The sequence below is a fragment of the Cariama cristata genome, unplaced genomic scaffold, assembly GCF_000690535.1.
Source record: "Cariama cristata isolate BGI_N322 unplaced genomic scaffold, ASM69053v1 scaffold8196, whole genome shotgun sequence".
Classification (NCBI taxonomy): Eukaryota; Metazoa; Chordata; class Aves; order Cariamiformes; family Cariamidae; genus Cariama; species Cariama cristata.
In genome coordinates, this window is record NW_009623740.1 from 1 (window position 1) to 14,254 (window position 14,254).

At 50.4% G+C, this 14,254-nt stretch overlaps 2 protein-coding genes across 2 annotated transcripts in view; one reads left to right on the forward strand and one right to left on the reverse strand.

The window, feature by feature from the left end:
• The first annotated feature begins 633 nt into the window (after positions 1 to 633).
• On the forward strand, positions 634 to 9,064 carry ALDH9A1 (aldehyde dehydrogenase 9 family, member A1). Its single transcript, XM_009702873.1, has 10 exons — positions 634 to 789; positions 1,886 to 2,015; positions 2,340 to 2,474; positions 2,956 to 3,152; positions 3,987 to 4,127; positions 4,854 to 5,042; positions 7,380 to 7,467; positions 7,850 to 7,991; positions 8,554 to 8,666; positions 8,776 to 9,064. Exons 1-10 carry the CDS (start codon positions 634 to 636, stop codon positions 8,868 to 8,870), a joined length of 1,386 nt encoding a protein of 461 aa, XP_009701175.1. The 3' UTR covers positions 8,871 to 9,064.
• Positions 9,065 to 9,876: 812 nt separating this feature from the next.
• MGST3 (microsomal glutathione S-transferase 3) overlaps positions 9,877 to 14,254 on the reverse strand; it is a 6,749-nt gene continuing 2,371 nt past the window's right edge. The window contains exons 2-6 of the mRNA XM_009702874.1: positions 13,742 to 13,865; positions 12,446 to 12,519; positions 11,720 to 11,777; positions 10,467 to 10,539; positions 9,877 to 10,115 (exon numbers count right to left, since the gene is read on the reverse strand). Of these exons, the coding sequence (XP_009701176.1) occupies positions 10,006 to 10,115; positions 10,467 to 10,539; positions 11,720 to 11,777; positions 12,446 to 12,519; positions 13,742 to 13,858 (432 nt within the window). The 5' untranslated portion in view covers positions 13,859 to 13,865 and the 3' untranslated portion in view covers positions 9,877 to 10,005. The remainder of the gene's footprint in view (positions 10,116 to 10,466; positions 10,540 to 11,719; positions 11,778 to 12,445; positions 12,520 to 13,741; positions 13,866 to 14,254) is intronic.

Here is a 14,254-nt window from a genome sequence, read left to right on the forward strand (position 1 = left end):
CCGGGAGTTCCCTCCTCGTTATTTGCCTGCAAGGGCCGGGCGCCTTCGGTTTCTCCCAGCTGCCTGCGTGGGTTTCACCGAGCAGATGGCGTTTGGTGCCGCCTGTGCAGGTGTGCCGAAGGCCGCGGTGTTTTGGTGCCTGCGTTTTGCCTCTTGCAGTGTAGACTCATCAAACTCAGCGGCTCTGACTCTCAGTCAAACAGTGCTTGATCTTGGCAAAGGATGTGATTGAAACATTTCTAAAATTATAGATATATATTTAATGGGAAGTACCTCAGTTTCGGCCGAATTGCTTCGAGAAGAAGAATGTTTAACTATGCTGAGGAATGTGTAACGAGAGTCCTGAAGCTGGTGGTAGAAGTATAACAAACTCCAGTGGGAAATGGAGGAATTTTGTAACAATTGGAGGTAATTAGTAATGAGATCACAACTGGAGAATGGCAGATCTTTTAATTCAGGCCAGCTGAATTGCAGCACCTCTTCTATAGCCCATTACAAATCAGTGGGAACCGTAGTGTGATGTTCTGTAGCGTGGTATAGGTTGCTGAACTGAAGTCTTTGGGTTTTGATACAAGATAAACCATATTTTTCTGTGTCCCTGTTCTGAGATTTCCATCTTATTTCATGTTTAAAATGTGCCCAGGTCGTGTGATATGCAAGCTGCTCTGCTCTGGTGAGAAGGAGGTCGATCTGGCTGTGCAGAGTGCAAAGGCTGCCTTTAAAATATGGAGTCAGATGTCTGGCATGGAGCGAAGCAGGGTGCTGCTGGAGGCTGCCAGAATTATTCGGGTATGTTATGGGAGCTCACCTTCTTTTTTGGAGAAGGGTGATTCTGTCTCTGAGCTTTCTTTAATGTGTCTGTTGGGGGCTTCCAGCAGGAGTTCCAGAGCTTCAGGAGGAACACAGGACTTAAAACCCACCTTTGACTAGAAGAGACAGTAGGCTGCCTTGGGCAGGGCTTTAATCTTATCACTGTATTCAGTGCCAGTGTGTACCTCCTCTGCTTATCTGTTAGAAGCTATCCAGTCGACATCTTGCAGGGCTCATACTTCTTTTCACAGCTCCAAAGATTAAGCTTTGCTGCGTGTGACTTCAAAGCTGATATTGCATAACTATCATGTTGTTGAACTTTCAGCTCGTTGGACAGTGTTGTCACATGACTGCAGTGTGTCTTGTTTCAGCAATAAAAAAATTTAGGAATGCTGGCATTTATCTTAAACACCAGATAATACGCATGGGAAAGGATACGAATAAGCTAGCTTTATCACAGACTCCTTTGCGAGATAACGTGTTCTGGGACATGGGGAGTTAATCTCCGCCAAGGCACTAATCTGTAAGAAACCAGACCTTTTTTCACCAGTGTGTATATGTGACGAGAAAACTGTTTTCTTTCTGCCAAACTTCTGCTTTTGCCAGACTTTGGCAGCAGGGTAATATTTCTGCCTGGAAGATGGTCTGTTAAAGGATGCTTCCGGGCTGCATTGCTTTGTCTGTCCTTCCCTAAGTCCTCTTGTTCCATTTTGATCTTGCTGTTTGCTGTTATTCTCAATTTAGTTCTGTGAATTCTAATCATTGTTTGCCAGACAGCTTCTAAGTTCATGTTTGCTCATCTCTTACATAACCAGGGGTGTTAAGCAAGACTGGACCAGCCATGAACCCCAGCGGCTGTCTGTTTGATATTCCTCTGTGATTGGTTGCCACTGGGAAATTGATAAATAGCAATTGGGAATGTACTTTTTAGAGATGACAATTTCTCATGGCAGAGCCTGGCTTACTGATGGCAGAGTCTTGTTTGGGACTTGGGTGCTTGGAAGGCATCTATATCCTTGTGGAGTTCTACTGCAGGCTTCTCTAACATGTTGTCACTGTCCTTTGCCTCTCACAGGAGCAGAGAGAACAAATTGCCACCTTGGAAACCATCAACAATGGGAAATCCATCTTTGAAGCCAGAGTGGACATCGACATATCCTGGCAGTGCCTGGAGTATTACGCAGGACTGGCAGGATCTCTAGCTGGTGAGAATGTTACAGGAATTTGCTCTTTACTCTCTGTCCTGCCACTTGCATTCCCTGGTGACTTCCAGGGCACAAGACCATCTTTGCTGCTGATTTCTCTAAGAGATGGACTACTCCTTTTTCTGAAGATCTTGGAAGGATTTTCAGAGATCTCTACCTAATGCTGCCATGTCCGTGGGCACTTAGACACCTTCTGTGAGCTTGCTGGGGTAAAACCTGTGTGTCTCTGTTCCCAACCAAAGTGAGATCTGGCCCCTGAGGCTCTGATAAGACAGGAAGGGGCTTTGATCGTCTCTACCTACTGGCTGTTTCTTTTCTTTGCAGGGGAACACATCCAACTTCCTGGGGGATCCTTTGGGTACACTCGGAGAGAGCCCCTCGGAGTGTGTGTTGGGATTGGAGCCTGGAATTACCCTTTCCAGATTGCCTGCTGGAAGTCTGCCCCGGCCTTGGCTTGCGGTAATGGAGACTCTCTGCCCACGCAAGCTTCTCTTTGAGGCCAGATGATCCTGTGGGGAGTGATTTGGGGGATAAAGTCTAGGATTACCTTGAAGGAGGTAGCAGAACCTTCAGGCTGTTACTCAGGCAGGAATGGAAAGGAAATGGAAGTGGGAACACGGCAGATGCCAAGAGGGTGAGAGCACATCAGGAAAAAGGCTGATTGCTTGGCTTTGTACCCAGATGAGGAACATCTCTGGAAATGTCTGCAGTGCAGAACCAGCAGCCCCATCTCCCCTAGCCCTTCCCAGCAGGGAAACTTTGGCTGGTTGCAGTGTTCAGCTGAAACTATTTCCTCCTCTTGGAGGGGATCTTCTGGGATCTGTTGAGACAAACTCATTGTGTGAGGTGGGGTTTTTGGTTGGTTTGTTTGTTTTCTTGTTCTTTTCCCTAAAGCAGTTTGGGTATTAATCCCACCTTGCCTCTGTCTGGGTTCCCCTAGGCAATGCGATGGTCTTCAAGCCTTCTCCCTTCACCCCTGTTTCGGTGGTGAAGTTGGCAGAGATCTTCACAGAGGCCGGTGTGCCCAAGGGGCTCTTCAACGTGGTGCAGGGTGGAGCCGCCACAGGCCAGTTCCTCTGTCATCACCCAGACGTGGCCAAAATCTCTTTCACTGGCAGTGTGCCAACTGGCATCAAGGTAAAGGCACCTTCTTGCTCAGGGACACAAGGGGTCTGTAGTGCCAGTCTTCCTGGTATGTTCTGGACGTTGATAGCTCCTTGAGCTTTTGTGCTCAAGGCTTGTAAAGGTGGGATGTGAGTCTGCATTTTTGGGTCTGAACAAGGAGCTTGCATGTACAGGGTTACACTGGGGCTCCAGTTAGCCTACTGGGCATGGGCTTGGGCACTCGGTCCTTTCAAAGGAGCCCCTTGGTCATCTTCACTTGTTAGCCCCGAGTTGCTGTGAAGTCTCAGAGCTACTAAAGTGAGTATCTATGTGGGGAGGAGGGTATGTAAAACAGAGCAGCACTGGGAAAACGTGAGCATTTCTGGCAGTAATAGTTTGACTTAGCTGCCTACAACCTGCTGTTTTTAAGCAAGAGGTTAGTTTCTGTGAATTTTTTACCCTCAGTTTATTCTTCAAAAGTCCCTAAAAGGACTTTTTCAAATCAGAATTTATTTCTAAGAGGGGAAATGTTGCCCCTTGAATGCTCCCTGCATGTGTGTACCTGTGGGGTGCAGTGACACAGATGCAGTTACAGCTGTCCTGAGCTTACGCTGAGCACAAAAGTTCCTGCGAATGACTCCTCAGGTTTTGTTGGTTTTGTCTTTAAAAAAGCATAAACCCCAGACCCTCTGAGACTGTCCCCAGTCTGAACTAAACACGTCTAGGAAACCCAGCTTGCCCTTCCTGCTGCGTCTGTTGTTGGTGAAGGGCCTTGCAGGAACTCTCTTTTTGGGTCTCTCTTACCTCCTCCACCAGCCTCCCCTTTGCCAGTGGGTCACTTATCTCTTCTGTTCTTGTTTCCCTCAGATCATGGAGATGGCGGCTAAAGGGATCAAACCGGTCACCCTGGAGCTGGGGGGCAAATCCCCCCTTATTATCTTTTCGGACTGTACCCTGGAGAATGCCGTGAATGGAGCCCTTATGGCCAACTTCCTTACACAAGGCGAGGTGTGTATCCGTGGGGCAGGAGCAGTCCTGCCCAGTGAGGCAGGGTGGTTTGAGAATTGGGGAGCAGAGCCAGCCTGTGGCTTTGCATAATGAGGGATGCCCTGAAGCTCCCATCTTGCCATGCGTTTCCCTGTGCAGTGTCACAAGGGATCAGAAGCCAGTGCAGGGCATCTTAGCAGAGTGTGCCTTAGCCAATGCCCTGTCCTTCCCAGAAGCGGAGCCCCTCTAACACCCGGTACCCAGCTCAGAGCAGCTGCTCCTGCACCCGGGCCTCCAGTCTGGTGCACAGAGGTCAGAAGAAGCTGTGCTGGTGTCCTCTGGAGGGGCAGCCGGTTCCAGTCCAGTGTGCTGAGCCACAACCCCATGGGGCTCTGCAAGTCCCAAACTTGAGATCTCCACATGTGCTGCAGGTTTTGTGTAATCCTGCTGGCAAATTGGCGTACCGGGATCATCTCTGGGAACTGAAAAGTCAACTCAAGTTCTCTTCTGCTGGTGACTTCATGCGTTTCTGCCACCTGGTGGTATCAGTACCACTGTGTCCAGCACAGACTGTTCAGTGCAGTCATGAGCAGCAGGGTAATCTAGTCGTCTTTGTCCCCAGGGACAGGTTAGCTGTTCTAGCAGCCGTGAAGGGGCGTTTCTGAGAGCCTCTGTAGCAGGACTCAAGCAGGGAAGGACTGTGGAGTGCTGTGTGTCTTGTTCTGAGCAGCCTGTCCTGTATCCCAGGTGTGCTGCAACGGTACACGGGTCTTTGTGGAGAGGAAGATACTGGATGTCTTCACAAAGGAGGTGGTGAAACGCACCCAGAAAATCAAAATTGGAGACCCGCTTCTGGAAGACACACGGATGGGAGCACTTATCAACCGGCCCCACCTGGATCGTGTCCAGGGCTTTATCAAGCAGGCAAAGGAGCAGGTGAGATTGTGATGCTGCCTTGTGACTGCCCTGAAATCTCTCTCTCTTGTTAGACAAACAGACAGGCAGCTGCTTTCTAGCCCCATACCTTTCCAGTTAAGCTCTTGTTTTTGACACCCATGCTCAATGGGTGTCTTGCGCCACTAGATATGTAAGTCTATGAGATGCATCCCAGAGTCCCGAGGGAATTGGCTGATGTAGCTGCCAAGCTACTCTGTGATATTTGAAAAGTCACGGCAGTCAGGTGAAGTCCCTGGTGATTGGAAAAAGGGAAACACTGCACCCGTTTTTAAAAAGAGGTGGAAAGGAGGACCCTGGGAACTACCGACCTGTCAGCCTCACCTCTGTGCCTGGGAAGATCATGGAACAGATCCTCCTAGAAGCTGTGCTGAGGCACATGGAGGACAGGGAGGTGATTCGAAACAGCCAGCACAGCTTCACCAAGGGCAGGTCCTGCCTGACCAACCTAGTGGCCTTCGGTGATGGAGTGACTGCATCATTGGACAAGGGAAGAGCTACTGATGTCATCGATCTGGACTTCTGTAAGGCCTTTGACAGGGTCCCCCACAACATCCTTCTCTCTGAATTGGAGAGAGATGGATTTGATGAGTGGACTGTTGGGTGGATGAGGAATTGGTTGGATGGTTGCATCCAGGGGGTAGTGGTCAACGGCTCTTTATCCAGATGGAGATTGGTAACAAGTGGTGTCCCTCAGGGGTCTGTACTGGGACCAGCGCTGTTTAATATCTTCCTCAGTAACATAGCGGAATCAAGTGCACCCTCAGCAAGTTTGCAGGTGACACCAAGCTGAGTGGTGCAGCTGATGCCTGAGGGAAGGGATGCCATCCAGAGGGACCTGGACAAGCTTGAGAAATGGACCCATGTGAACCTCATGAGGCTGAACAAGGCCAAGTGCAAGGTCCTGCACCTGGGTCAGGGCAGCCCCAGGTACCAATACAGGCTGGGCGATGAAGGGATTGAGAGCAGCCCTGTGGAGAAGGACGGAGGGGTACTGGTGGATGAAAAGCTGGACATGAGCCAGCAATGTGCGCTTGCAGCCCAGACAGCCAACCGAATCCTGGGCTGCCTCAAAAGCAGCGTGACCAGCAGGTCAAGGGAGGGGATTCTGCCCCTCTACTCTGCTCTGGCGAGCCCTGCCCCCCGCATTTCTGCCTTCAGCTCTGGGGTCCTCAGCACAGGAGAGACGTGGCTCTGTTGGAGCGAGTCCAGAGGAGGGCCACAAAAATTATCAGAGGGATAGAACACCTCTCCAATGAAGAAGGGCTGAGAGAGTTGGGGTTGTTCAGCCTGGAGAAGAGAAGGCTCTGGGGAGACCTTATTGTGGCCTTTCAGTAATTAAAGGGGGCTTATAAAAAAAGATGGAGGGGGACTTTTTAGCCGAGCCTGTTGTGATAGGACAAGGGGTAATGGTTTTAAACTAAAAGAGGGCAAATTTAGACTACATATAAGGAAGAAATCTTTTACGATGAGGGTGGTGACACACTGGAACAGGAGAGGTGGTAGATGTATGTCATCCCTAGAAACATTCAAGGTCAGGTTGGACAGGGCTCTGAGCAACCTGCTCTAGTTGAAGATGTCCCTGCTCATTGCAGGGGGATTGGACTAGATGGCCTGTAAAGGTCCCTTCCAACCCAAACCATTTTATAATTAAAAGTGACCCAGTGCACATCTGTGACTCAGCATTGAAGTTGACGTGGCTTTTCATATCCTGATGTTGCCAAGTTTTAGAGGTTGTGAGATGCCCAGCATGGCAGTATGTAAAATGGGATAATCCATAATGTTTGGGCTGGTTCTAAGTTGTGGTGACAACTTGCACACTTGACTGTTATCTCATTTGGGTTCCAGTTTTGTTGGTTGGAGAAAGAACTTACTAAGGATCAAAGGCCAAATTTACAGGCTGCTGGGTTTTTTTACAGGCTTTTTGGTTTTTCTCAGGTTTTTTTTGGTAAAGTGTAAAGATGTTTTGAATGTCAGCGCTAGGTATACGACTAGGTGTAGCCAGTTTGGGAATGGGCTGGAGAAGGGGAACTATGAGTGAAAGCCAGGAGGGCTAGACAAGGATTTGCAAACAGGAAGAGGGATGAGGAAGGAGGGGAGAAATCCCTATCTCTAAAGCAGGGCATTTGATGGAGGTAAGTATTTCTTGCCAGGTGGAGTGCTAAGGGACTGGTTGACTTGCTAATGAGGGAATTCACACCATGTGGAGGTGTGGAAGTTAATGTGATGCCAGCACTTGCACCCCAAACTAATGTTGTTTGGACTTTTGAGATGGGTCTCACCCTCTGACCCTGATCTGTCAGTGATGCTCTTTTTCAGGGGGCAGAGGTTCTGTGTGGTGGGGACCTGTATGTGCCAGATGACCCGAAGCTGAAGAATGGCTACTACATGCGCCCTTGTGTATTAGGTATGATCCTTCCTATTCATGGTACGGCGGTCTTCTACGTGGATGTTGCCGAGTTTCTTCTAGAGAAAGCTGTGTTCAGCGTAACCTGTCTCTGTGTATGTCCACAGTGTGGACAGGCACTCATATGGGTGTACTAGAGAGAGCTGAGGCACCCAAGAACTGTGTCGAGAGAAATCTCTGCTGTTGGAAGGTCTGACAGGAATTGTGCAGTTAGTGCCTTTGCTGCCTTGAGATGCAGGGTTGGGACTTGCTCCTCTGCTAGCTAAGCCGGGGGGCCTGTGCAGTGCCAAGTGCTGTCTTGAAGGCTGCGTGGGTTGCTGAATGCGCAGGCTGTGCCACTAGCTCTTCCTCCTGAAGCACATGTGCTCTGCCATGCTTCCAGGGAACTGCACAGATGACATGACATGTGTGAAGGAAGAGATCTTTGGGCCTGTCATGTCCATTCTGCCATTTGACACAGAGGAGGAGGTTGTGGAGAGAGCCAACAACACCAAATTTGGCCTGGCAGGTGGTGTCTTCACCAGGTATGACTGCGTAGCATGGCTGGCGTGGAAGTGGTCTAGGGAGAGGAGGAGAAGGGAAATGCTGCAGCTACTTGACAGTCCTCTTGTGGTGCCGGCTTGGGCATGGATATTGTCTTCCAGAAAAGCTGGAGCAAGGGATTGCCAAAAGGGAATTTTGTAAATGACCGCGTGTCTCCTCCCAGGTTTTCCTGAAGGGTTAGGTGGGCCCAGCTGTCCTTCAGACTCCTTCCAGCTTGTGCTTGGCCTGCTGCCTGCCTTCCTGCATCTCCAGGAGACATGCACTAGGAGTCTGCTACGCTGCTGAAAGCGTGCAAAGACAGATGTTGGCTGCTTGCCATAGTCTGCTTTGCTGGTGTCCTTCTTCTGCCCTCTCAAATCCAATGCAGCTTTGAGTGTCCTTGGAAGTAGGTGCTGCATCTTATGAGCAGGCAAAGACAGAGTAGGGCAGGTCAGGCTCCAAGAACCACTGCGACCTGCTGGCCTTTTTGTAGTGGGATGTTAGCTGGCATGGAAGGAGGGGAGGAGTGGGAAGGGATCCAGCTGACTTGCCCTTTTCCTGCAGGGATATCCAGAAGGCTCACAGGGTAGTGGCTGCTCTCAAGGCTGGGATGTGCTTCATTAACAACTACAACATCAGCCCTGTGGAGCTGCCTTTTGGAGGATACAAGGCATCGGGTGAGCTTTGTTGACCTTCCCTGGTATGACTACATGCCAGTTACAGGGGGTATGAGTGGTACCTGGCACTGCCTGGAGCTGTGTTCTCACTTCTGGCATGTCCCTGCAGGATTTGGCAGAGAGAATGGGCGGGCAGCCATCGAGTACTACTCGCAGCTGAAGACTGTCTGCGTGGAGATGGGTGATGTGGAATCTGTGTTTTAGTGGCTCGTGGGCCTGCTCAAGGGATCATCAGCCAGTTCTTTCCTGTCAGCCAGAGATGTGGTTCATTTACACAGCAATAAAGTGCTCTAAAATCGTAAGTGCCTTGGGGGGGAACAGTGCCGGAGCAGTGCTTAGCCACCCTGCTCCTGCAAGGGGAAGTATGCATACAGGGCTCAGCCTGTGGGCCTGCTCTGGCCTAGCTGGTGGAAGATGGGCACCTCAGAGTAGGAGGTTGCAACTTGTGCAGCTATGCAGGCATTACCAGAGGCTCGTCAGTGGCAGAGGGCTGCCTCAGGCTGCTTCCTGTGCTGTGTGCCTTGAACCCCATTGCCTTCCACCCTCAGTCAACTTCGGTTTTGGCTTCTTAACAGGTATGACGCTACTCAATGCACATAGCAGCTCTTGGACACATTGATATCCTGTAGCTATAGGCTCTGTCTATTCTCTGACTATGTAAAAGCCTTAAGGATATGATTGTTTATTCCCTGTAGCCCCTTGTAAACACTAGTTCTGTTTTTTCTATCCGTACTTCACTTCCAGTGTGGGGCAGAGTATTGTGGGAACAGTTAGCGGATGCTGCATGGGACAGGCATGTCCCTGAGACTCATCACCACACACAGGGTATGGAGCACAACCACAGTGGTAGCAAGCTCCAGCATAGGATAGAGTGCTGCCGCTCTTAAGTGAAAGCTGTTTGACTTCCTTCCTATAGGCCTACTGTTCTTTATAAACATGATGGAGCAACTTTAAATGTTTGCCTAGATCTTTTTTCAGCAATCAAATAAATATTAACTCTGGTTTGGAACATCTTATCGTGGAGTGACATGAATTGAGGGGTCCAGAAATAGGGCTGCTGCTGTATGGGTTAAACAGGTTCCAAGATGGCTTTTCGGTCATTAAAATTATAAAAGCTAGAATGTCTCTGCCTGTCGTGCAGACTTCTGTAGTCCTACAAAACCAGAGTCATTCTAGCATTCTATAAAACTTCTTACAAAAACCCTCTAACTTCAGAATGAAAATACAGAATTGACAACTTCATTTTATTAAATGGGGAGAAAAAAAAGCCAGGAAATGAAATGTTCTAAAAGAAAACAAAAATCTCTCTAGTTTCTCAGGTAGCCATCATGATGGTCAGTTACTTCTGGCAGGTCCAACCAAGGTGCTGGCAAGCTGAACACACCCCTGTGCCCATCAGCCCAAGGAGTGCAGCTGAACCAATGGCCCCTCTCCTTCGGTTTTTTGGATCTGGAAAAAAGACATGTTTTATCAGTTCAGCAGCCCATCACTGACAGACTAGCCCAGCCTGAAAATAAAGAGAACAGAAACTACAGATAAATCTCAAGGCAAAACAGCAGGCACCAGCTCAGGCCATGTACCTCTGCTCAGTCTGTGCTATTATTAGACTAGTGCTCCTCTTATCCGTAGGAAAAATGTCCTGCAGAGTTAGCAGCCTGTGGACCTGTACACTCTTCTCTACACCCTGACTGGAAGCTTTATGCCGCCTCCTTGATGTGAGCTGGAGGAAAGAGCCCCGAGGCCATTGTAGGAGTCTGGAGTTTCCAAGCACCTGCTGTGTGCTGCAGGGTAAAGACCTACCTCCTGTGTAGTAGCCATAGGCATAAAGGATTCTTCCAAGGATCCAGGTGATGCCAAGCCCTGTGGCAACCCGCTAGAGAGAAAGGAGAAGCATTAAAGGTTTTGGAGACTTTGCCACTTGCATTGCTTGGCTTTTACAGCAGCCCTGCTTCAAAGAAGTGACCACCAGCTATGGCATAGGTCCTGACCTTGCTAGGACAACTAAGAGTCGGCATAGGGGAGGCGGGTGATTGATGCAGCGCACCAGGGTGAGTTTTGTATAGGAGGAAGCACTTTCATGATGTCTATGAGGAGGAAGGAGGATGTCTGAGGGGCCTTGCTCTTTTGCAGCACAATTCTTCCCAAGGAAGAAATGGTTAAGTTGTACGGGCAGCAGGTGCTGAATCTCATTTCACCACTGTCCACTTAGTGAGGTAGACCAAGGGCCAGGATCTTGGAGGCAGTTCTTGCCCCTAGCCCCACTCCACTGCCTCCAGCAGGTGTACAGGTTTTCTGTTGCAGGTGTTACAAACTTCCACCTTGCCTCTTAATTTAGAGCTTGCTGCAAAGTGGCTCCAGTTTGCCAGATTTGCCTGTGCTGCTCCCTTCCCTCTCTGAAAAGGAATATTCAAGAAGGACCTGATTTGTCTTTTGGTGGCCAAGAAAGAGCTACTGGTTTTGGCCTTTCCCACATGCCTGCCTCTTCATGAGTTGTCTACATCTTTCAGCTAAAAATAATCCAGGCTTTTTTTTTGATCCTTTGCATACCTCTTTTTGTGGTGGAAGTGAGTGGGAAGATCACTGTGTTCCCCATCTATTCTTATCAGATAAACTCCTCATGGAAGTGTGTTTAGAGAGGCAAGAAAAAAAGGGTTGCTGTCCTCCACACAACCAGCTGCTGAGTAGCGCTACTGTAAGTCCAGCAGGACCCTGCAGGGCTTGGAAGAACTAGGCAGGGTTGGAGGGACCCTTCCCACTCATGGACTGGAGACTCTGAATACTTTGGTTTGTCCAACAAGGCACCCTTAGGGGAAGGAAAAGGGTCTAATAGCTGAAGCAGCAGTAATGAGTTTATTAAATACTTGTGATTGCCCTGCACAAGACCTTCTACACCTACATTTTTAGAAGGGGCACAGCTCTGAAGCGTGATGGGGCTAGCAAAGCAGCCTGCTGCCTCCAGAGGGGCTGGCTTGGCCTCCTGCCCCCCACCCTCCCCAAGTAAGGGAGCAAGAGCAGAGTTCAGTCATGCAGACCTGCACCGTAACATCACTTACCGGGTGATACATTCCACCGGTGGCTAAAAAGAACAGGAAGGCGGGGTAAACTTCCAGTCTGAAAATAAAAGTGAGGAGGCTGTGTTTGTGCTCAAGTTGCTTACAAAGAGGAAACTCCAGATGCGCAGAAGCTGTCATCATCCCCTGCCAAGGTCTCTGTTGGGCCTGACTGTTAGGAGTCTCCGTGCTCGATGTTGTGGCCACACACGGAGGAAAGAGGGAATCTGAGTATGCACAGACTTTTAGAGACTTCCTCTCTCCAAGGCCACCTACCCACCCATTCTTTCCATTTTGTGCCCTAAGGCACTACTAAATACTACTTGCCCCCAGCTAACCCAGGAGTAGTTGTTCTTCCCAGCACCCCTCTGATGTGCTGTTGCAGCCTGGTCCGCAGTAGCTGGGTGGAGTTGGGCCTCTCCCCAGGGAGGCCTGGGCAGCACAACAGATCAGCAGCCCCCAGACAGGCTCTTCTGGAAACAAGATTTTTAATGTCTTAAGATCCACCCATGGAGACAAAGAGCCAGGCACTGGGGAAGAGGAAGGCTGCTTCACAGCCCCATCTCATGGTTTAAGGCATTACTGCTAAGTATTACACAGCTGTGTGTTTTCTTCAAGCATTGAGCCTGAACCTAAACCTAGGCACTTGGCAGCAGCGAGTCTCTAGCTGTAGGCCCTGCTCCACAGCCCTGGGTATTTTCAGAGCCTGCATTCATACACATTACTCACGTGTTCTGGTGTGCACGCTGGATGCAGTTGAATATACGCCCGTGTTCAGGGTCCGTGCTGTACATGGTTGGATACTGCCAAAGAAAATAAACCGGCAGCGAAACATGAGCAAGCGCAGTCTGGGCTCAGCAGCCTGTTCTCCAGCAAGGAGGAGCGTGTCCTGCAACACCTCTCCCCAGGGAGGCCGCTGCTGCCTGGGTCCTGGCAAGACTGACTTGCATTGGCAAGTTAGAGCCTGTCTCCTGCCCTGTAGCCCACAAATGCTTTGCTGAAATTGCTGCTTGCCCCAGGCCAGTTCCTGAACTCCCTGAGCAAGCCAACTGTCCCCTGGAGCTGGCCCTGCATCGAACAGAAGATAGCCAGGCACTGGGTGACCTCCTTGTTTAAATCCCATCTCTGGAGGGGAGAGCAAAGCAGCATTACTGAGGACAGGTCCCCATGTCTTCTCTGGGGAGCTGGCAGCAGCCCATCACCCAAAATCAGGCTGGCAGGACACTGCCTTCCTGACCACTGCAGAGCTGAGCAGCCAGCCCGAGCTGCCACTTGGCTCCAGGGGCTTCCCTGAGCCCCAAATCCAGTGCTCTGTGCACCATACGCACTGGGTACGTTTGCTATAATCCTGACTTCATGCAGTAGGGGTCGGGTCACCCCAACAGGCACTTGGGGCCTGCAGCACATGCCCAGGGCTGTCCTTGCACCCACCTCTGCTTGTCACTTCCTCGAATGACTTGGGGAAAGGGCAAAGGAGCGTTTGTGCTTGGAGCCAAGTGGCACAGCAGCCTCTGCGTGCCATCGCCCTGACTCAGGGACAGGACTGACTGCGCTGGCCCAGCCCACAGCCGTGCCCAGCTCAAGGGCTCCTCAATGGATGCTGAGGGAAGGTCACTTTGAAAGACTTCTTGTGATAGGGATCACATGCTCCCCCTGAGTTTGCAAAACCCTCCTGTCACTTTGATTCCACTACAATCCCTTTGCCCCAACGCTGCACCAGCCTTCTTTGCAGGGAAAAAGGGCTGTGTGGTTTCTTGCTCATCAGAGTTTCCAAGCTCAAAGCTTTGTGCTTTCAGCTGTCTCGGCTTGGTGCCAAGCGCCTGATGTCCTAAACCCCAAGCTCTGTTCTGCCATCTGCTCCAGTCTGGAAAGCCAGAATGGCAGGACCATCCCTTCTGCATCCACGTGGTGGGGCAGGAAACAACAGCAAATCACCCCAAAATAAGCAAGGTGTCACGGTGTTTGTCTGCAACATCCCCTGCAGACCGGCTCCGACCTTCCTGTTCCTTCAGCCTGAGCACTCACCTCCACGTTGTACTTCTTGCGGGCCTTGGCCACTTTCACCGCGAGGTGCATGACCAAGACGAAGCTGGCAGCCCCTGTCAGGATGACATAGCCGTACTCCTTTGAAAGAACAGCCATCTTGGTGCTGTCAGAGAAAGAGAGCCCGTTACTATTTTGAGGTGTGACTGGAGAAGTGGCAGCTCACTACCTGCAGGTATCTGTGTGTGGAAGAATTGCTGAGCATGGACCCACGACCTCCTAGCACGGGGACTGGCTGAAGGAGGAGAGAAATGGTGAATTGGGGAATTTTCACCTCTTGGTGCCTGCTGGGTATTGAGCAGCACAAACCAAGGGCTCTCTGCGCAATTCCTGTCCAGCAAGCCTTAAAAAAAAAAATCCCTTAAGTGTTGGTGGAAGGCGGTGTCTGGAGGACCCAAGTCCAGCCTCTGGCTCAGAGCAGGACTGGAGCCAACAGTAGGTCCCATCAGCTCTGGCTGGCTAAGTCCCACGACTTCACTGACACATTCCAGCTGG

Excerpts from the sequence above, each read along its gene's own strand:
- ALDH9A1 (XM_009702873.1), top strand. The coding sequence starts at position 634 with ATGTGCCCAGGTCGTGTGATATGCAAGCTGCTCTGCTCTGGTGAGAAG. Across the intron at positions 4,128-4,853 it reads ACTTCCTTACACAAGGCGAG|GTGTGCTGCAACGGTACACG; the intron begins GTGTGTATCCGT and ends CCTGTATCCCAG. Across the intron at positions 8,667-8,775 it reads TGGAGGATACAAGGCATCGG|GATTTGGCAGAGAGAATGGG; the intron begins GTGAGCTTTGTT and ends ATGTCCCTGCAG.